Raw genomic sequence first — 22,920 nt, 5'->3', positions numbered from 1 at the left:
TGCTGTTGTCTTCTTTATGCTTCCATCATCATAAAACAGAGGGTGGGACAAAATCATGTTTAATCTGAGATACGAGATTTTTATGATTTGGGAGCGGGGAGATACGAGGTTATGCACTCATTGATAAGAATGATACAGACACAGACGTCGCTGCTACCAGCAGAGTTCATCAAAGTCTGCGGTCGTGTCGAGCCTTTTGACAAGAGATAAGGCTTTAAGGGGTAACTAAACCCCTGGTCAGAGCCTGACTCCACCCACTGGCAATATTTGAAAAATGCTGAAAAGTGGGCAGAGCACAGCGGAGATAGAGGGGACAAACCAAGGGCAGGGCTGAGCCGGTGGGGCGTGAACCTGAGACCCTCAGTGACAGATTAATTGACAGCTGCTGTTAGAGTCGCTAAAATGGAGAGTGACTCTAGTGATGCAAGTAGTTTTGCAACAGAGCGTTCATTTGTAGTAGAGGACTTTTCTCCCCCACCTTCACCTGAAGTGGAGGACGTCGAGGTGTCTGAGGACACAGGGCCAGGGCCTGAGCCATATCAATTCAAGCCACTGGCTCAAACTGCGGTCTTAACTCCCGGATTCTGATAGGCATCCGATGATGCTAGCGAAGCAGCCGTGCAAGAGAGAATGGGGCCAGTCTCCGAGTAAGGCACTGCGTCGCTTTTCAGCGTGAGCTGTGTGGAGCATTACCGAAGCATTACAGCTATGGATTTTTAACAAAACAAGCCTACTCAAATGTATCTAACCTAACGATTTTCATTCGTTATTGTAAGAAATGAAAAAAAAAAAAACAGAGTTATGCAAAAAATATGGTTTACTTGGCACCAGTAGACAGACCTTTTTTTTCCCATAAATAAAACCTGTAGGCCTACTTGGGGCATTTTACATGCACAGTGCCAACTTTGAGTCAGTAAAATAATAATAAAAACAATAATTTAATGCTGGTATCCAAAACATTTAATTCAATACAAGTAGAATTAGAAATTAGATAGATTTTAAAACTTCAATGCACATGTATAATAAGCCTAGTAATAATAACCCTAGTACTATCGATCATAACATACTTCTACAGAGACTGGAAAACGGGGTCGGGCTTTCTGGGATGGTACTCAAATGGTTCAGGTCATACTTAGAAGGGAGAGGCTATTATGTGAGTCTAGGAGAGCATAAGTCTAAGTGGACGTCCATGACATGTGGAGTCCCACAAGGGTCAATTCTTGCACCGCTCTTGTTTAGCTTGTATATGCTTCCACTAAGTCAAATAATCAGAAAGAACCAAATTGCCTATCACAGCTATGCTGATGATACCCAGATTTACCTAGCCTTATCTCCAAATTACTACAGCCCAATAGGAGGATCTTTGATGACATCTTTGTACGCATACACGAGTGGTTGTGTGGCAACAAAACAAACAGTATGGCGGGCTGTAAAGACGCAACGAGCACTTTCAAGTGAGTTAAGGCCCGTTCACACCAAGCACGATAACTATAAAGATAACGATATTAGCGTCCACCCCAGCGAACCATATTGTCTGTGTATTTTAAGCGGACGCGGCACGTCTGCTGCTTTAAATTCTCGAGCTCATTACAGCAGGATTGATTCTGATTGGTTGGCAATGTTTTATCGTTAATCAGGGGGAAAAAATCGTTCTGAAAGTGATTCCAACGATATCTTTTCTCTGTGCCTTTATCGTTATAGTTATGGTGTGGACTCTGCTATTCTTTAATATTGAGAACGATTTTTAGAACTATATCTTTATCGTTATCTTTATAGTTATCGTGCTTGGTGTGAACGGGCCTTTAGCGGGCAAAATCCTCAATATATAAGCACTTTAACATCTGAAGACCGGAGGAGGTTTGGAGAGAAGCTCAAAATTTGTATTGGTGACAAAATCGAAGCTATTCAAAGCCCAAACGTTGGTCCGACTCGCCCGTGTCTTGGCCACCAATCTGCTGGGGAGACATTTATTCTTATTTAATAGAAACCCCTGGACCCTTCACTCATGAAAGATTAAAGGCTTTCAAAAGTCTGAAGGCCTATGATTATTTTGTTTCTCGAAAAGTTGGGCCAATCTTTTCTGCCAAACAGAAAGCAGTGATCGTGCTAAAAGCAGAGGTTAGACCTGGCCAAGCAGAGTCACAGCATGATTCGCATCTCCCGTGGGTGATCGCCAAAGAGAACGGCGAAATAATCACTGCTCACTGCGACTGCAAAGCCGGGTAAGTCTTCATTGATCAGTGTTCTTATTTACTTATTTATTTACTGAAAATGTAGTGACTGTTGTACCAATTCAATTGTTTTCAGTGTGAGACTTTCAATGGCGTCTGTACTAATGGTGAAAAATTGTATATTTTACACATTTCTCCTTCTTTCAAATCCAGTCTTGGAGAAACATGCAGTCGTGTAGCAGCTTTAATGTTTAAAGTAGAAGCAGCTGTCAGGATAGGACTTACAAATGCTGCATGTACTAGTGAGGCTTTCAGCAAAGCACAGCTACAGAATGATGTGAGGAACATAGTCTGGGTGCTGTGGATTGCGGTTTGGGACACCTGAATCAGAAAGCGAAAACATATGACTCGGTTGATTTGACTCAGTTTTATTTATTTTTATTCAATCTTCTATAAATACATAGTCACTAAGACTTACCATGAACAAAATGTGCCTCACAAACTCGATCAGAAGCTGCAGGCTTTCTTCGGAGCGTCCAGGTTCAATCCCCTAATTGCACTCAACCATTTCTTTCATTTTTCGCTATCCTTTTCGGAGGGAATTCGAAAAAACTTTTTATCAGGCCCCTAACTAACCGTACAATCGACCACACAGCAAGAGTGAACCATCCTCTTCTCTAAATCCTCCTCCAAACGTGCAAAACAATCAAATTACAGGTATCTAGCGGTGTTTGCTGCCACACGATTCCCATGATGCAACGCGAAAAACATAAACAATGACGTCACAAAAGATCCGCCTATTGACTCCCTCTGCCAATGCATTGATAAAATTAATAGTTGGATGTGCCAGAGCTTTCTTCAGCTAAACAAGGAAAAAACTGAAGTCATTGCATTTGGAAACAAACGTGAAGTGTTCAAGGTGAATGCATACCTTGACTCTAGGGGTCAAACAACTAAAAATCATGTCAGGAATCTTGGTGTGATTCTGGAGACTGGTCTGAGTTTCAGTAGTCATGTCAAAGCAGTAACTAAATCAGCATACTATCATTTAAAAAACATTGCAAGAATTAGAGGTTTTGTTTCCAGCCAAGACATGGAGGAACTTGTTCATGCCTTTATCACCAGCAGGGTGGACTATTGTAATGGGCTCCTCACCGGCCTTCCCAAAAAGACCATTAGACAGCTGCAGCTCATCCAGAACGCTGCTGCCAGGATTCTGACTAGAACCAGAAAATCTGAGCATATCACACCAGTCCTCAGGTCCTTACACTGGCTTCCAGTTACATTTAGGATTGATTTTAAAGTACTTTTATTGCAGATATGTTCACTGAATATAAACCTAACAGAGCACTCAGATCACTAGGATCGAGTCAGTTAGAAATACCAAGGGTTCACACAAAACAAGGGGAGTCCTCCTTTAGTTACTATGCTGCCTGCAGTTGGAATCAGCTTCCAGAAGAGATCAGATGTGCTAAAACACTAGTCACATTTAAATATAGACTCAAAACTCATCTGTTTAGCTGTGCATTTATTGAATGAGCACTGTGCAATGTCCGAACTGATTGCACTATATTTTCACTGTTTTTTATGTAAAATCCTTTTCTAACTGTTTTTAAATTCATTTTAGTTAAGTAGTTTTTTTCATAATTTTAAAAGTTTTAAAATTGCTTGTCTTTATTTTTATTATTTTTCTTCATGATTATTTTACTTTATTTTATGTAAAGCACTTTGAATTACCATTGTGTATGAAATGTGCTATAGAAATAAACTTGCCTTGCCTTGCCTAGTAATAAGTAGACATTTAAAATACATCAATAACTGATATCATAGTTTAAAATAGATAAAATCAGAGTTAAGGCTTGCTTTATGTGTTGCTCGACGAGGATTTCTCAACCGTTGCGACTTTAAATCCTGAGGACACAAAATGCCGTGGAAGTTCCTGCCGCAGAGTGAAGAAGAGGTGGCGTTACGAGGATTCTCAGACAGTTGAAGTGTCCAATGGAGTTAAGAGATTTGCTCTCAATCTATTTTCAACACTTTAGATTGTTTACCACGTGGGGTTGGACCAATAGCATTGAATTGTGAAAAAATATGAAATAGACAAAATTTGGACATGCGAGGATTCTGCCCGTCAGTGACGATATTTTAATAAAGGTGTTCCATTCCAATGTAAAACTGATTCAATTGGATCTGTGGTTCATATGAATTGTATAATATACTGTGCCTTATGAAATGTATCATTATTAAATGTATCATAAATATAGATCAGCACTTACCTAATGTAAGTTACTTTTCAGTAACCATGATTTTTTCAACATTCTTCTCACCACTGATTTTGTGAATGTGATTTGGACTTGAGGCTATTTTGTCCAGTGTTCTTTCATTTTGGACACCTCATACATTGAGTGACAGAACACTTGTCTTTTATTATATATTTACATATTTGGTATTCAGCACAACCCCACCTTTCCAACAAGCCATCATATGTGTTTCTATGATAATGCCAGGCAAAGCAAGCACAAAGTAAATGAAAACATTCTGCATAGATATTAAATTTGTGCATGTCCGCTTATTTTAGATATGTGTTTACATGTGTCTATTTATTCCATACATCAAGATATTCACATCCAGTCTTTTCTAGTAGTTAAATCAACTTCCTGACTACAAACATGTCAAGTTTCAAAGCTCTCAGAGCTTGTGTGATTGATCTGCATTAGTTTATATGCCTTAACTCCCATACGGACAGGCTATATTTTAGTCCTTTATTGGTTTTGTGGTGTATAACAATATCTGTTAATTTAACAATCTTAGCAGTAAAATATTTTTAGCCAAGAATCCTTTTCATATATGGGAGACCTTAGAGATGAAGAAAAACATTGTTGGGTTTAGTTCTACCTCCGGTAGGGGTATCTCGAAAAATAAAGCACTTTTTGACCATTTGTCACTAGCCTATTATACAGAGCAAACCTCCATGTTGCTTTCATTCTCACTTCTCAGATATCCTGTTCTTTTGGTGCTAAGTGGCTTGCAGTTCTGTGTAAGATCTTTTTCTCCCATTGATATTGTTGGGAGTTTGAGGTGCGCAGCATGACACATTGGGGTCAAGTGAACAGAGCACTTCACTCCTCTATTATCTCAGCTTGACATCTCACCACTGGCAGTGAGAGAAGATACAGCAAAGAAACTGTTTGATATCGTTCTAGCCATTATATGCAGCAGTTTCACTGAACACATTGTTATTATTAACCCTGACAATGTGAAAGAGATGTGAGCGTGCAATTTCTGATGCTTATAAATGTATAATAAATACCCAGCTGGGCCAATGATATAAAATTAAGCGTATCAAAAGAATTGTGTTTTCACAAGTGTTTTCACAAGTGTTTTCACATTAGCAAACTTAGCAGGAAAAAAAAGGTCCATTGTCTACTGTCAGTTTTGTACAAATTTATTAAGTGTATCTCATGCACAATTTACTTTTACTTTTTTAATTCTTCAAGCCAAGTCAATTTGCCTTTATTTACGTAGCGCTTCATACAGATTGTGTCAATGCAACTTTACAATGTCAAACATACTGGAGCACTTGTGTGATTCGTTTGATGAGAGAAATAACGACTCACCAAACAACTTAGCATTGGACATCCTCTTACGTTATGAATAATATGCTTCTAATTTCCAAATCCGTTAAAGGATTTTTAGGCTACATTATTAGGTAAACCTTTCCAATCCTGTTTGAGAAACTGTTTCCTGCTCAGACGTAAGTTAAATTGTTTGTGTGAAATGTTTGGGGGAACGGATGGGGAATCTATTTAGTAATTGATGTGTGTGATGTGTTTCTTGTAGAGGATTGGTTTGGGGATGTAGCTATTGTTCCTCAGGTGTGCATGTAGCTACGTGATGGGACCAAAACATACCCTAATTAGGTGAGATCAGTCAGAGAAAGGGTGACCTGACTAAAGTTCTGAATGAACTGCCTATAAAAATTGGCAAACCCTAGAAATTGCTGGACCACTCTACGACTATCCGGGTGGGCCAATCAGCAACTGCTTTTATCTTGGCAGGATCCATTCAGGTACCCTTGGGAGAGAGGATAAATCACAGGAACGGAACTGACTGTGTGTGAAACTCGCACTTCTCCATCCTGGTGAATAGCCGATTCTCAGGTTGCCACTGGAGTACTCGCCTAATGTGCTGGACATGATCCTGTTCATTCTGGGAGAAAATTAGAATATCGTCCAGATATAATAAAGCAAAATGATTGACCATGTCTCTGAGCACATCATTTATGAGTACCTAGAATACCGACGGAGAGTTAAAAAGCCTAAACTGCATGACCAAATACTCACAGTGCCCAGTGGGGGTGTTAAAGGCGGTCTTCCATTCATCCCACTCCCTAATCCGAACTAAATGATAAGCTTTGCAGAGGTCCAACTTCGTAAAGATGGTTGCCCCCTGCAGAGCCTGCAAGGTGGAAGACATCAACAGCAAAGGATAACGATTCTTCACCATGACGTCATTCAACCCATGATAGTCTATGCAGGGGCGCAACGAACCATCCTTCTTTTCCACGAGGAAGAACCCTGACCCAGCCGGAGAGGAAGAGGGTCAGATGATGCCAGCTACCTTAGAATCGTGAATATACCTTGTCATGGCCTCCCTCTCAGGACCGGACAGAGAGTAAAGATGCCCCTTTGGAGGAGAAGTGCCAGACAAAAGGTCTGCACTCCATGTTGATAATGAAAAAGTCAAGTCAAGTCAAGTCACCTTTATTTATAAAGCGCTTTAAACAAAATACATTGCGTCAAAGCAACTGAATAACATTCATTAGGAAAATATTATTTCAAAATGATAATTATTCATGCAAAATGATAGTTAAAGGCAGTTCATCATTGAATTCAGTGATGTCATCTCTGTTCAGTTAAATAGTGTCTGTGCATTTATTTGCAATCAAGTCAACGATATCGCTGTAGATGAAGTGACCCCAACTAAGCAAGCCAGAGGCGACAGTCCTAATAACCTGTGGAATAACAGTGGAATAACCTACCTAACATTGTTCAGGGAGGCAGACACACTCTTGCAGTTTAAATCTAGATTAAAGATCCATCTCTTTAACCTGGCTTACACATAACATACGAATATGCTTTTAATATCCAAATTCGTTAACAGATTTTTAGGCTGCATTAATTAGGTAAACCGGATCCAGGAACACTTCACATAACACCCTATGTACTTGCTACATCATTAGAAGAATGGCATCTACGCTAATATTAGTCTGTTTCTCTCTTATTCCGAGGACACCGTAGCCACCAGATCCAGTCTGTATCCAGATCAGAAGGTCACTGCAGTCACCTGGATCCAGGACACATCCAGACCAGATGGTGGATCAGCACCTAGAAAGGACCTCTTCTGCCCTGAAAGACAGCAGAGACCAGGACAACTAGAGCCCCAGATACAGATCCCCTCCAAAGACCTTGTCTCAGAGGACCACCAGGACAAGACCACAGGAAACGGATGATTCTTCTGCACAGTCTGACTTTGCTGCAGCCTGGAATTTAACTACTGGTGTCGTCTGGTCAGAGGAGAACTGGCCCCCCAACTGAGCCTGGTTGCTCCCAAGGTTTTTTTCTCCATTCTGTCACCGATGGAGTTTTGGTTCCTTGCCGCTGTCGCCTCTGGCTTGCTTAGTTGGGGTCACTTCATCTACAGCAATATTGTTGACTTGATTGCAAATAAATGCACAGACACTATTATACTGAACAGAGATGACATCACTGAATTCAAAGATTGACACACTGTTTTCCTAATGAATGTTGTTCAGTTGCTTTGACGCAATGTATTTTGTTTAAAGCACTACAGTATATAAATAAAGGTGACTCGACTTGACTTGACATTTAATTGTTTAGTAATACACTGATGTATTTGCCACTGCAAAGATGAAGTTGACGATGCAGACTCGCCATGAACGCCAGAGAGAAATGCACATTTCATATGGATTACATAATCAGAGAGTAGCCTATTTATTTGGTTTGAATATTTTCGTATAAAAGTAGACATTTCTAGCTTTCTGTAATATATAGCCTAAATTTCTGAAATCTTTGTGGCACAAACTGATTTTAGGCACCCTCCAGTTCACGTGCAATGCAAGTTATCGCACTGGCGCCTCATTACATTGTCTGCTATATGTTTGCTTCTTATTTATTAAATACGGGCAACTGATTGATAAAACATTGACCGAGGGTAACCACGGGTGACCGTAGGTGACCGCAGGCACCCGCTCATTTTGGATCAACTCGCGCATCACTGGCAATCAGCGAAAGGTGGAGTGGAGGCAGGCAGTGGTCAGTGAAGCCCCACCGCCAGATCAGCACTAATTGCACTGATCACAAGCTGCTAAAAAAAGACATGACAGCAGAGGGAGCCAGATGGCAACCTGACCCGTGACAACAAGAAGTAGAATTTACAGTTTTAGCTATATGAAGTTCGCACAAAACTAAACATCGCTTGGCTGCATAATTTCAACACCATCAACATCAATTCCATGTTACAATATTAAATCTAGAGTATGATAGGTCCTGAGACGTATTGTCTTATCCCAAAAGAGTTTAGAATGTCTATAAATGCTGATCCCAATGCATCTTTTTCATTATCAACATGGATATTAAAATCACCAACAATTAAAACTTTATCTGCAGCCAGCACCAACTCGGATGTAAAATCAGCAAACTCTTTAACAAAGTCTGTGTGGTGCCCTGCACTGAAAAAAGTAATAAGTAAATTTACTTAATTTTTATTTGGCAAGTTTTTGCACAAGCATTTTTCAAGTAAATTTAACACATTTGGAAATTAAGTAAATTTACTTAACTAAGTCTAAAAAAAAAACAAAAAAAAAAAAAAAACGAATAAGTATATTTTATTGAGTAAATTTTAATTAAATAATATTAAGTTAATGCATTTAGCAGACACTTTTATCCAAAGCAACTTACAGTGCATTCAGGCTAACAATTTTCACCTATCATGTGTTCCCGCGGAATCGAACCCCCAACCTTGCACTTGCTAATGCAATGTTCTACCACTGAGCTACAGGAACACTTCAAGATCTAGTGAAAAATAAGTGAAAATTTCACTTACTTACTTTTTTATTTTGGAAAAGTTTTTACACTAACAAAAAACCCGAAACAGATATTCTAGAAATTTCTAAATGTAAAATATTTTTTTTCAAAACAGTTTTATCAAATGAGGGTAAATAAGTCTCTCACTTCTGTCCCTTTAAACCAGTTTACAGAAAAGACAGCATGAAGGACTGGATGCACATGATAAATATTCTGCAGTTAAGAAAACAGACAAAAGAAATAGCACTGTAAAACCCGATTAGTAAACTTTACTCAAACCGTTTGAGTAAATAGATTGCCTTGATTTAAACCATGTAAGTTTTAAAACTTTGCATTCAAGTAATTAAGTGATTAACTGAGTGCTGATTGAGAATTAGTGATGAACAGCTGCTGTTAACAAACAGAATAACTGAAGAAAAGAGAAACACAAAAATTACTACAACTGACTTCAGACACAGCCTTAGATGAAATCAACTGAAATAAAATACATGAAATCTGTAATGACGCTGAAGCCGAAGCTGTGTTAGAATCCAATTTGCAGAAGTTTATTTAAAAAACAGTTCAACCATCCAAATCGTGAAGCAGAAATCAGAGTCGAGGTCACAGGCAAAGGGGTCAAAATCATAGAAAACAATCCAACCAGCAAACAAGCAAAAGGGGCAATCCAAAGGCAAAAATCCAGAGAAACAGGCAAAAAGTCAAACACAGTGTAATCAAATCAGACAATGGAAAATGCTTGGTAAGGCAGTAGAACTGGCAATACTTCGCAAATCATGTTTCGGCCTGGTCATGCTTAAATGGCTGCCAAACAGGAAGTGATAGTAGAAGCAGAGGGAGCGGCACCAGTCAATACTCAGGCGAGGGCTCCCTCTGCTGGCATGGCGTTACAGGATCCCCCCCCCTAGGAGCGCCTCCTGGCGCTCCACGGGGACGTCCCCGTAGTCGGGGTGCTGGACGATCGGGTCTGGCTTGATGGAAATCCTGGATGAGTGATGGATCCAGAATGTCGGAGGCGGCTACCCATGATCTCTCTTCAGGTCCATAGCCCTCCCAGTCCACCAGGTATTGGAGCTGACCCCCTCTGCGTCTTGAGTCCAGCAATTCCTTCACCTTGTATGCAGGTGATCCATTTATGTCCAGTGGTGGCGGTGGCTCTTGGTTCTCAGCATTGGGGTCAGCATCCGGATGGACCGGTTTGAGGAGCGAGACATGGAAGGATGGGGAGATACGGTAGTTAACGGGAAGTTGAAGCTGGTATGTGACCTCATTAATCTGTTTTATTATTTTGAAAGGTCCAACATACCTTGGGCTGAGTTTTCTGCTAGGTAGCCGCAGTTTGAGGTCTCTTGTAGAAAGCCAGACCCGTTGTCCTGGTTGGTAGGGAGGGTGTGGGCGACGTCGTCTGTTAGCCTGGAATTCTTGGGTTCTGACGGCTCTCTGTAGACGAACATGAGCACTGTCCCACACCCTCTCACTACGTCTGATCCAGTCATCAACTGCAGGTACTGTTGAGGGTTCACCAGACCACGGAAACAAGGGGGGTTGGTATCCCAAGATGCATTGGAAAGGGGTCAAGCCAGTGGAGGAGTGGGTCAGGGAGTTTTGGGCATACTCAGCCCATGGAAGAAATTCTGCCCATCGGTTCTGTTCACGGCTGCAATATGTTCTGAGATACCTGCCAATTTCCTGGTTCAACCTCTCCACTTGGCCGTTTGATTGTGGATGGTATCCTGATGTAAGGCTTATGTTGATGTCAAGTTGTTTACAAAAAGCTTTCCAAACCTGAGAGGTAAACTGAGGTCCTCTATCCGACACAATATCCTCAGGTAAGCCATAAACTCTGAAGACATGGTGAAATAGGGCTTGAGCCGTTTCCATGGCAGTGGGAAGACTTTTGAGAGGGATCAGACGGCAGGCTTTAGAGAAGCGATCAATGATTACTAGTATGGTGGTGAAACCAGTGGAGAGAGGCAGGTCTGTTACAAAGTCTATGGACAAGTGGGACCAAGGACGCTGTGGAATGGGTAACGGTTGAAGGAGGCCAGAGGGTAGTTCTTTGGGTGTCTTGGATTGAGCGCAGATTTGACAGGACTTGACATAGGTTACCACATCCTTGGTCATTGAAGGCCACCAGAAAGAGTTCTGTAGCAGATGGAGAGTGCGTGAAATTCCAGGATGTCCTGAGCTCAAAGTGGTGTGAACCCATTGCATAACTCGGAGACGCAAACCTTGAGGCACAAAGCACTTATTCAGGGGACAATTTGCGGGTGGTGGTTCTTGTTGATGGGCCCGCTGGATCTCTTCCATAATGTCCCAGGTTACTGGAGCAATGATAACAGATGGTGGAAGGATAGATTCAGGTGTGATATTGTCTACGCGAGGATCGTGACATCTAGATAGAGCATCAGCCTTACTGTTTTTGCTGCCAGGTCTGTAGGTGACTGTAAACTGGAAACGGGTGAAGAATAAAGACCAACGGGCTTGACGTGGATTCAGGCGTTTGGCACTCTTGACATATTCCAGGTTTTTGTGGTCGGTGATTACTTGGAATGGGTGGACTGCTCCCTCAAGCCAGTGTCTCCATTCTTCAATAGCTGCTTTCATGGACAACAGTTCTTTATTGCCTACATCATAGTTGCACTCAGCAGAAGTCAATTTCCTTGAGATGAATGCACAGGGGTAGAGCTTGCCAGGCTGACCATGACGTTGAGAAAGGACGGCTCCAATTCCACAATCAGATGCATCCACTTCTAACACAAAAGGTAGATTAGGATCAGGGTGCTTGAGGATTGGGGCCGTTGTGAAACTATACTTGAGTTTGGTGAATGCCTGGATAGCTTCCTGAGTCCATTTAAGTTTGGATGGTTTGCCTTTTAACAGTGATGTTAGGGGGGATGCAATCAGACTGTAATTACGAATGAACCGCCGGTAAAAGTTTGCAAAACCAAGGAAACGTTGTAGTTCCTTGACTGTAGTGGGTTGTGGCCAGTCGGTGACTGCTCTGACCTTGGAGTTATCCATCTCCACACCCTGGTAACTGATGTTGTACCCAAGAAAGGACGTTTGCTTGACATGAAACTCACATTTCTCTGCCTTGATGTATAGTTGATTATCCAGCAGGCGGGAGAGTAATGTCTTGACATGTTGGATGTGTTCAGATTCTGTCTTGGAGTAAATCAGTATGTCATCTATGTATGCTATCACATATTGGTTCAAGAGATCTCTGAATATTTCATTGATAAAAGATTGGAAGACTGCTGGGGCATTAGCAAGTCCATACGGCATGACCAAATACTCATAGTGCCCCCTAGTGGTGAGGAAGGCAGTTTTCCATTCATCACCTTCACGAATGCGGATCAAGTTGTACGCACTTCTGAGGTCCAGCTTCGTGTAAACCCTTGCTTCATGTAGTTGTTCCAGTGCAGATGGAACCAGTGGAAGGGGGTAACGGAACTTGATAGTTACATTATTTAGCCCTCTGTAGTCTATGCATGGCCGTAAGCCTCCATCTTTCTTTTCTACAAAGAAAAACCCTGCAGCCGCTGGAGAGGTGGAGGGACGGATAAATCCAGAATTCATGGCTTCTTCAATATATTCTTCCATGGCTTGAGTCTCGTTACGTGACAAAGGGTAAACCTTGCTCTTAGGAGGCATGGCATTGGGCAACAAATCAATAGCACAGTCCCATGGTCGGTGAGGTGGTAACTGTGTGGCTTTGATTTTACTGAAAACTTCAGAGAATTCTTTGTAACAGGATGGAATTTTAGTATTTTGAGTGGTGTTTGGGCTTTCAATAGTGGTCGTTAAACAGGGCTTGATTATGGTGGAGTGCATACACTGGTTTTGGCAGAATTCAGACCAATGGGTTAACTCACCATGATGCCAGGAAAAAACTGGGTCATGAACAGCTAACCAGGGGTATCCAAGGATAATATCATATCTTGGGGAGTCAATGACATAGAATGAGATGGCCTCTTGATGGAAAAGTCCAACACGGAGTTGTAGTGGTTGTGTTTGGTGGTTGATGCCATCTCCTATGAGGGTGTTGTTAACAGCACTAATCTTGATGGATGGCACACAGGGTTGCGTGGGAAGGTTGAACTTGCTAATGATGTCCTTGTGGATGAGATTTAGGGCAGCTCCAGAATCGATTAGCGCTGTTAAATCAATGGAAGTACTTTCAGTAGATAGTCGAACTGGAAAAGTCAATGATTTGGTAGGAAGGAGAGAAAATTGTTCAACACTCACCCGGGTGTTTTTCCGGGCTTTGTATGGACATGTTATGCTGTGGTGGCCTGTTTCACCACAGTAGTAGCACAGATTGAGTTGACGTCGTCGATTTCTCTCCTCTTCCGTGAGTCTTGAAAAACCCAGTTGCATGGGCTCCTGGCTAAGCATTGACATGGGTTGGGGAACATGGGAAAGCTGGGGTGTGACTGTAGCACTGGAGTGTGATATCTTCCTCTTGGGAGCATTCCTCATAAGATTATCGATCTTGATAGCAAGAGTGATATATTCATTCAAAGAACAGCTTTCCCCTTTGCAGGCCAGTTCAGTTTGTAGGTCGAGGTTCAGACTTTGTCGAAACACAGCCTTTAATGAGACATCATTCCAGCCACTTTGTGCAGCGAGGGTTCTAAACTCAATAGCATAATCTGCAGCGGTGCGATTGTCTTGAGATAGATTAAGCAATTGTGTGGAAATATCTTTGCCCCCAGCGGGATATTCAAACACATCTCGTAATTGTTGAATAAAATAGGAATAAGAGGAACGAAACAAATGATCCATCTCCCAGACTGCTGCAGCCCAATCGATTGCTTTACCAGAGAGCAGTGACATTAGAAAAGCACATTTCTTTTCACCTGAGTGAAACTGTTCTTCCTGGTTAGCAAAAAAAATATCCACTTGACGAATAAAACCCCGGCATTGTTCAGCTGAACCGTCAAACTTCTCTGGCATAGCCAGTCTTACCGTCTGTGGTGTTGGAGAGGGAAGTGATCGTATATAATGGGTTAGGTGTTCATTTGCAGCCTGAAGTTTGTTGAGTTGATCCTGGTAATTCTTGAGCATTTCACCTTGATAAACAAAAGCAGCTTGTAGCTGGGAAACTTCCGCTGGATTCATAGGAGGCGAAGTATTCTGTAATGACGCTGAAGCCGAAGCTGTGTTAGAATCCATTTGCAGAAGTTTATTTAAAAAACAGTTCAACCATCCAAATCGTGAAGCAGAAATCAGAGTCGAGGTCACAGGCAAAGGGGTCAAAATCATAGAAAACAATCCAACCAGCAAACAAGCAAAAGGGGCAATCCAAAGGCAAAAATCCAGAGAAACAGGCAAAAAGTCAAACACAGTGTAATCAAATCAGACAATGGAAAATGCTTGGTAAGGCAGTAGAACTGGCAATACTTCGCAAATCATGTTTCGGCCTGGTCATGCTTAAATGGCTGCCAAACAGGAAGTGATAGTAGAAGCAGAGGGAGCGGCACCAGTCAATACTCAGGCGAGGGCTCCCTCTGCTGGCGTGGCGTTACAAAATCTCTCAAGATCTGATTAAACAACCCCACAAACAGCATCACCAGCTCCACTTATTAATAACCAGACTGACTTTATTTCTGTCAGATGTCTACAGAAGATCTTATTGAGAATGAACTAAGGTTTAGATGTTGATTTATTGTTTCATTTGAAGTAACCATGTTAGAGATCAGTGTTTGCTTTAGTTGGGCTCTTGACCCTTGATTTCTGTCTTAGTCTTTTCTCTGGCTGTTATAACCATAACCATAACCATAGCTCACAAATACTTGCATGGATTTAAATGAAACTCAGTACACTTATAGATCTCATTGAGCTGAACAACTTTTGCACTCTATGTCATAGGCTCCGCCCAACAGGAAGTAAGCTATGCAGGGCTGTTCAAAAAAAGCATGCTCTGGAATTTGAAATACTCCTCTGAGGACTTTCAACCGTTTGATTCGAAACTCGGTGAACATGATCTCAAGACATTGGGGATGAAAAATTGCCAGGGGATTTTTGATATCTCGAACGGTTTGCCCGTGGCGTGGCGTTGAAATTAGTGCAAAAAAATTGAAACAGGAAATGCCTAATAACATCCACATACATTACCTGAGTTTGATCACACTTCATCGGTTTGTTCGATGTATGATACCGATCGTATATATGTGAATATTAAGAGTTAACGTTATAGCGCCACCAACTGGCAGCAAGAATTGAGTCATTTTCAAAATGCTTTGAATTTAGCATCTAATTTTTACTCGATTTGCTTCAAACTTCATCAGAATATTGACAAAACATGACCGATGTAAATCTGTTGTGGGGATATTGATATCTTATATATTGTTGCCATGGCAACGTGTCAAACTTGAATATTTTGTTATGGTGATTTTGAGGCAGACAACAAGCTCAGATTTACATTAAAATCAGAACACATATCAGTATTAATGATATCTAGACAATGGCAAAAGCTTTTAAAAGGACGTGAAGGAGGTACTCTATAGCGCCACCTTTTGTCAAAAGTGGTGGGGGTTAGTTTTAGCTACAGACACCAAACTTGGTACATAAATTGTTCTTTTCAAGATGGACAATTTTCTAATTCACAGTCATAAGCTACGACCAACAGGAAGTCAGCTATTTTGATTTGAATATGTATTTTTGGGCTTATTTCGGCTGTGAATGAATGCATACTCCTCACAAGGGAAATGAACTATACAAACCAAACTTTGTCTACATGTTGAAAAAACATTGAGGAACTTAAATTGCAAATGGATTTTGGATAGCTTGAACGGTTTTGCCGTGGTGATTTTTTGAAATAACATTAAAAAGGGAAACATTAATTGTCTAGTATTTTTAAATTGCAGCTTCCAAACATTTCAAAACCATTTTTCATTCTGAGAACATGCGATTCTGAGGAAATATGCATAGTTTCACGACTTTACAACACTGTATGATTAAAATAACATTATAAAACTGTCAGACATCTGATCTCACTCTCTGGCATTCTCTCTGTGTGAGGGAAAGGAGGGGGAGGGGGAGGGGTGCTTGAGGGCCTGCCTGACAGAGAGAGAGAGAGAGAGAGAGAGAGAGAGAGAGAGAGAGAGAGAGAGAGAGAGAGTTAACATCTCTTTAATCACCAGAAAAAACAGCAATTGTGTGTTGTTGATTTTTTTTTTCATCATTAAGAGAGCTTAAGAAATCTCTCTATCATTTTCTGTCAGTTTTGGGGACGAAAAAAAAAAACCTAGTACAATTTGTAGGGCTCAGACAAAATTATTTTATATGTTAATTTTAATTATGTTAATTGCAAAATAAAAAAAGATTTTAAAAATACATACACGTTGACTTGTATATTTTTTTTTTATTCTGATAATAATTTTAAACTAATTTGATACTGACCTATGACAGACATTCTGTGACATGACATGACATGACCTGAATTTACACAATCTTGCTGATTTAACAGTAAAACAGTTCAGCTCACAGATAAAGACTAAGCTGTAATGCTGGCAAAAATATTTTACAAATGCTTATAGATCAATAAAATAGTTAAAAATGCTTTTTCACAAAGTGCATAATAATAAGGCATGTTGATATTCTGATGACATTTTTTTTCCAAGCACATTTTACCAATTTCAAATCACATCAATCTTAATAAATACTATAGATTTGGTATTTCATGATTTATGAGTGATATATATAATTGTCCTCGAAGGCTGGAAGTGAAAAGCTCATATTCAGGAGTGCTGAATTTTTAGGCATGTCTTCTTGTCATGAATTGGTCATAGAGCTCATTGTAGCAATGCTTTAGGTGTTGAAATAGATTTGTTATACATTATACAGGTTCACTGTTTGCAGAGTGTATACAGTATGTGTATGTGGTGCAGACGCAGCAGCAAGAGCATGTTATTGTAAGGCAAAAACACATTAAAATAATGCGCGAGCATGAATCTCTCTGCTTGCATGCACATTTCCTTTACTTTGTCACAAAACGCATCCTCTGATACATGCTGCTTTTGCTCGGAGAGCGTGCGCGCACTTAAAACCCGTTTCCTCTGCTCAAACTGTGTCCTCTGCGCTCACAACTCTCTCTATGCTCATGCGCTAGATATTCATTCTTTTCACACCTTTCTACTTCTAACCTTTTCTGTTCACATCTTTTACCATGTGCAGTGTGAATGCTCTGATCCATTAACATGGGCTCTGAAAAAAATATGCACTACAGATAGAGCTTGTGAACCTGGCCTTGCATAGGAATATGCACAGTCTGTCCTGTTCTCGTGCTCCATTTAGGAACGCTTCATTTGGACTGATTCAGATAGAGCAACACCAAACGTGCAGTGTGTAATACCTATCCTGGCCACCACCAGATGGAGATATAGGATTACTTTTAAATAATTGTTTTAGAAACGTGTATACAGTATTTAAATCATTTATAAAAATCTTTCAAAGTAAAATAATATGTATTTTAAAAAGCTAATGAATTGTACTGGTAATATAGTTTTATATAATAATTTCAGAAATGTTTACAGATCAATAAAAGTATTTTTAAAAATGGTTATAGATCATGAAAAGTGTTTTGAAACAATTTATAATAAGCCCTCTTTGGTTTACATTAGTTAATGCATTAACTAACATGAACTAACAATGAACAATCTATTTTTCAGATCATTTATTAATCTTTTTTTTATGTTAGTTATTCCTATCATTAAAAATATTATTGTTTATGTTATTTCACAGTACATAAACTAATCTTAAAATAAAAATGTAATTAAATTTTTTTATTAATAATGTATTAAAATATTTTAACTAAGCTTTAATTAACATTTATATAAACACTTATATTGAAAGAGACTGAAATGGAAGTAATTTTTACTTTTAAAAACTGCTTGTAAGACACAGTTAACAAATGCAGTGAGCAGATGAAAGGACAGAACAACAAAGATATATAGTGCCCCCTATTGGCAACAGGAAGTGTCATATTTTACGCTGCAACAAACTACTCCTAGAAATTTTTTGACATTGATGTCTTTTTTGTGGTCAGTCTATCATGTGTTTTTGTTGAAGGTCGTGTCCATGGCGCCATGACAAAATTGATGTCTCGCCATAGGAAGATAAGTTGTTGTAACTCAGGCATAAAATATTCAAATTCTTCGGATTCTTCCCCCAAACTTCAAATGTTCGATAAGAGTCTTGACCTGAACACATCTGAAGGAAAAATATTCCATTATAATGATAGCGCCACCTGCTGGCAAAAGGAAGATTGGCACATATAAATGACTTTGGTATATTCTGCTTATATTTCCGACTTTAATTGCATATTTCTCGCCATTCGCCTTTTTTACTAAAGCAGCCTGCTGGCTGTGAGCCCGGGGGCGAGGGCCCGATCATCGCTGCCTGCAGCTTTAATTAAGATTTGTTTTTCTAATTAATGTAATATGCATCTTCCTCTTCACAATACCCCATAGCTTTTTTATGGGGTATTGTGAAGAGGAAGATGCAATATGCCAGACCCAACAATGCAGAAGAGCTGAAGGCCACTATCAGAGCAACCTGAGCAGTGCCACAGACTGATCGACTCCATGTCACACCGCGTTGCTGCAGTAATTCAGGCAAAAGGAGCCCCGACTAAGTATTGAGTGCTACATGCTCATACTTTTCATGTTCATACTTTTCAGCTGGCCAAGATTTCTGAAAATCCTTTCCTTGTATTGGTCTTAAGTAATATTCTATTTTTCTGAGATACTCAATTTGGGATTTCCTTAGTTGTTAGTTATAATCATCAAAATGAAATGAAATAAACATTTGAAATATATCAGTGTGTGTATAATCAATGAATATAATATTGAGTGAATGGATTTAGTGAAATAAAGCAATTTTTTCATGATATTCTAAATATATGACCAACATCTGTATTTGTAAAATATAAATTAAGTCATTTAAATAATTTAATGTTTGTATATTCAAAGCTTTATTTTTAAAACATTAACCTCATAAAAATTGTATCATGAAATGCATTAATGCTACCTCTGTGTCTTGTTAAAAAAAAAAGCCTAAATATTTATTAATGGCATTTGTGCTGTGCCATTATATGCCATGAAAAGATGAGTTGTTGATTCTTCCTGATTGTGGCCTATTATTTTAATTACATTTATTGATTAATAAAAAAAATGTAATAAAAGTTTAGCGATCAAAAATTTTGGCAATTTTTTTTTTTTTTTTTTTATAGCTTTGAGTCAAATATTGCCTTATTATGGGAAGGTTAATTTTTGTCATTGAGCAGATGTGTACCTATTTTATTTATTTTTTAAATATGACCACAAGTATTCATGAAAAGAAATGTTATCTTGTAGAGTCCTTAAAAATGTAATGTTACATTTTAAAAACTAACTGCAAACATTTATGCAAATTATAAACTATTAAATATATAAATCATGCGATACTGTACCATTGAACACTGAAGTGTTTTGAGGGCTAAGCTAATGAGGCCAATGAAATACAAATACTAATCATCCTCATTTTTTTATTAAATCATTCTTTCATTTCACTAATGTATATTTATTATTATTATTATTATTAATGATAATAAACACAATTTGTCATTAATAATGCTTACATTATAAGATGTGCAAATTCAAATGCAGCATATATTTAATAACTGCAGTTGCCCGATATCCAATAACATTTTCAAGACGATATGAAATACGTTTAATGTTATTACAGAATATATAGGCTAGAGTTTTAGTATTAAATACATCCGAAAGGTCATCTAAAATTACCATTATTACCCCATCACCCCCAACCCCCAGTGAATTTTGGTCATTCCCACTAGTACAAACAAGAGTAATTCTGATATGTTTCAAGAAAATTTCAAGTATCTGCTGTCAAGCGATCCTAGGATTATGCCTCATCAGAGTCTGAACCAAGAGGTTTAAAAGTGGTTTTGGTATGGCGATTTCTGAGTGTGGGGGCGCTGGTTAGAGGGGTAATCCAGTGCCAAAATGCAAACACTTGATTAGAAGTATGCAGATAAAATGTACTTTTTAGGACACTAAGTACTCTCTATTACGTATAATAAGCACCACCAACAACTGCACGAACTGTTTATATCAAACTTTACTACATACTTTTTCTGCCATCTAGTGAATAAACGTGGGCACAGTCATGGCAGAACCATTGCATAGGCAATGCAATACATCCAGAGGGAGCTTTCTGCTTCAGAAACAGAATCATTCATTTTCAAGGCGCTTTTAAATATCAGGACGGATTAATTAATTAATTAGTTATTTAATTAAATAAAATCTGTACACGATAGAATGTGTATGCGTTGAAATATACAGGTATATATAAATATATATAAAGTAATCATAGACATCTAATTGGACCATTCCGACCAGCGCTGATACAAATAGCACAGCACTTGATGCTATATTTGTCTAGCATTCGAAAATGTGTTTGGCACTGCGGTCCACGCTACACAGGTCAAAGGCGTCATCACTACGTCATATAACAATACGGAAGTAAAACTATCGCTTTATACCTGATTCAAAGTAATGGTAATACTTGGGAGGCCTATCTCCTGCCCCGAGCAAATACGTCCTTTATCTAGTTTTGCACTGGTTAAAACTATTTCGAAAATACAGAAATATATCGCCATTCAGTTGTCTGGTGTTCTGTATCTCGACCAGGTGAATAACTATAATTTGTTTCGCAGTGCTGCGCTAGAAAAGAAGAAAAACGTTTAAGCATTTAACGTTATTCTGTGTCTTTACTCGCTATTATGGATCAATATTCATTAGTGAAAGTTATTGGCCAAGGGTCTTTCGGTCGAGCTCTTTTGGTTCAGCCAATAAACGGAGAGCAAAATTATGTTATGAAGGAAATACGACTGCCAAAGGTAATGAAAGCTCAGCATTTTTTATTTATTTATTTTATATTACAGTCTATATTGATAATACTTTTAAAATGCATGAAAGAGTTCCTGTATTTATTCATAGGATGATTCTGGGATAAGAAACAGCAGAAGAGAAGCTGTGCTTCTGTCCAGAATGAAGCATTCAAACGTTGTGGCATTCATAGACTCATTTGAAGGTGTGTCAGGGTGTTTTATATGCTGTAAATGACAAATTTCATTAGATCAAAAGTCAGGAACATAATGGACCCTCTCTTTTCAGCTGATGGTCATCTGTACATTGTAATGGAGTTCTGCAGTGGTGGAGATCTTCTTTTAAAGATACGGCAGCAAAAAAATGTTCTGTTCACTGAGGATGTGGTATGACAAATATGACGGCCTGTTCTCAAAATAATTCTTAACATTTTTAAATATCATATCTTATTTTTGTAATGAGTACTTACATAAACTTGATAGTAAGTTTGGGATATCAAGAATAAGGAGTTATTATGTTGGGTTATTTTTTTGCAGTTTTTAAGGAGTGTCATTTCTTTGTTGTAGATCCTGAAGTGGTTTGCACAGATGTGTCTAGGCACCAAGCACATTCACGACAAGAGAGTACTTCACAGGGATTTAAAATCAAAGGTACTTGTTTTTGTGTTTGGTCACTTTATAAAAAAAAAAAATATATATATATATATATATATATATATATATATATATATATATATATATTTGTTATTTATGTTGCAGAGGAAACATTAGGTTGTAAAAATCAGGCCTGGTTCTACGGGGGTGTTAAGCAAAGTGTTGTGCTAGTTACTAAGAAATAGTAACTAGTTACAGTAACTAGTAACTACAGTAACTCAAAAAGTAACTCAATTACTTTGTTGATTACTCACACCAAAAAGTAATGCATTACTGTTAAAAGTAACTTTTTAGTTACTTTTTTAAAGAACATTCTTTAATGTTCCCATTAATGCCCTTTTATGCATTATGGTCTATACAAACAAACATACAATCCAAAGAAAAACATACAATGCGTGGCAACTGTGTTGCAATCCGTCCCCTCATTTTATAAACCGTGCTCATGAATTCTTAAACCGTTCCATCGGTTAAAAATTTTTCAATCAATGCGCTCAGAGAATTGAATCCGTACCCATGAATTCATTAACCGTGCGCACGCTTTCGCAATCCCATCCCTCGGATTTGTAAACTCACGGCTTTGTGGCTCCGTCCCCATTGTAATGTTTGCTCACTGGCTAAACTATATTACAGATGTAATTACTGGAACCGACACGGAGCTTTCTTCACTGTGTGCTTTTATTAGCCTTACTTTCTCTAATCTCGCGGGATGCGAGATTTGCCCGAGGGCTACGGTGTCACTTTTAGGACATACAGTATTAGTCAGGATGTTACATCTCCCTTCTCAAGAAAAAAAACTAAATAAATGGCATTACCCAAGCACACACAACATTAATACTGCGAACATAACAATTGTGCTAAATGGACATATAAACGGTCTGACAAATACAGTCTGTAGGTTAGCGTCATTGCTGTGATGTAAACAGGTACCAGGTAGCAGTTAAATGACATACGACATGTGCACCAATAAGTCATTAGTTTTAAGTCAGAAATAATGTTTTAATTTCCCATGTTATTCAAGTAACTTAAAGGTGAAATAGTTGTGTAAGAAAAACAGAACAGGCAGTTAAACTGATTGCACAGTGTTTCAGAAGTAGTA

General features: G+C 38.9%; 1 protein-coding gene across 5 annotated transcripts in view; it reads left to right on the top strand.

Annotated features, from left to right (window-relative positions):
- The first annotated feature begins 20,797 nt into the window (after window positions 1-20,797).
- nek3 (NIMA related kinase 3) overlaps window positions 20,798-22,920 on the top strand; it is a 44,660-nt gene continuing 42,537 nt past the window's right edge. For all 5 annotated transcript variants that reach the window (XR_003293848.1, XR_003293847.1, XM_026282685.1 and 2 more), the window contains exons 1-4: window positions 20,798-21,182; window positions 21,283-21,376; window positions 21,460-21,557; window positions 21,738-21,821. Coding sequence is in view for 3 of the 5 variants with exons in the window: in XM_026282685.1 (XP_026138470.1) it covers window positions 21,066-21,182; window positions 21,283-21,376; window positions 21,460-21,557; window positions 21,738-21,821 (393 nt within the window). In the remaining 2 variants the exon portion in view is untranslated. The remainder of the gene's footprint in view (window positions 21,183-21,282; window positions 21,377-21,459; window positions 21,558-21,737; window positions 21,822-22,920) is intronic.

Source organism: Carassius auratus, chromosome 15 (genome assembly GCF_003368295.1).
Source record: "Carassius auratus strain Wakin chromosome 15, ASM336829v1, whole genome shotgun sequence".
NCBI classification, from domain to species: domain Eukaryota; kingdom Metazoa; phylum Chordata; class Actinopteri; order Cypriniformes; family Cyprinidae; genus Carassius; species Carassius auratus.
This window is presented reverse-complemented; position numbering and strand designations above follow the sequence as displayed.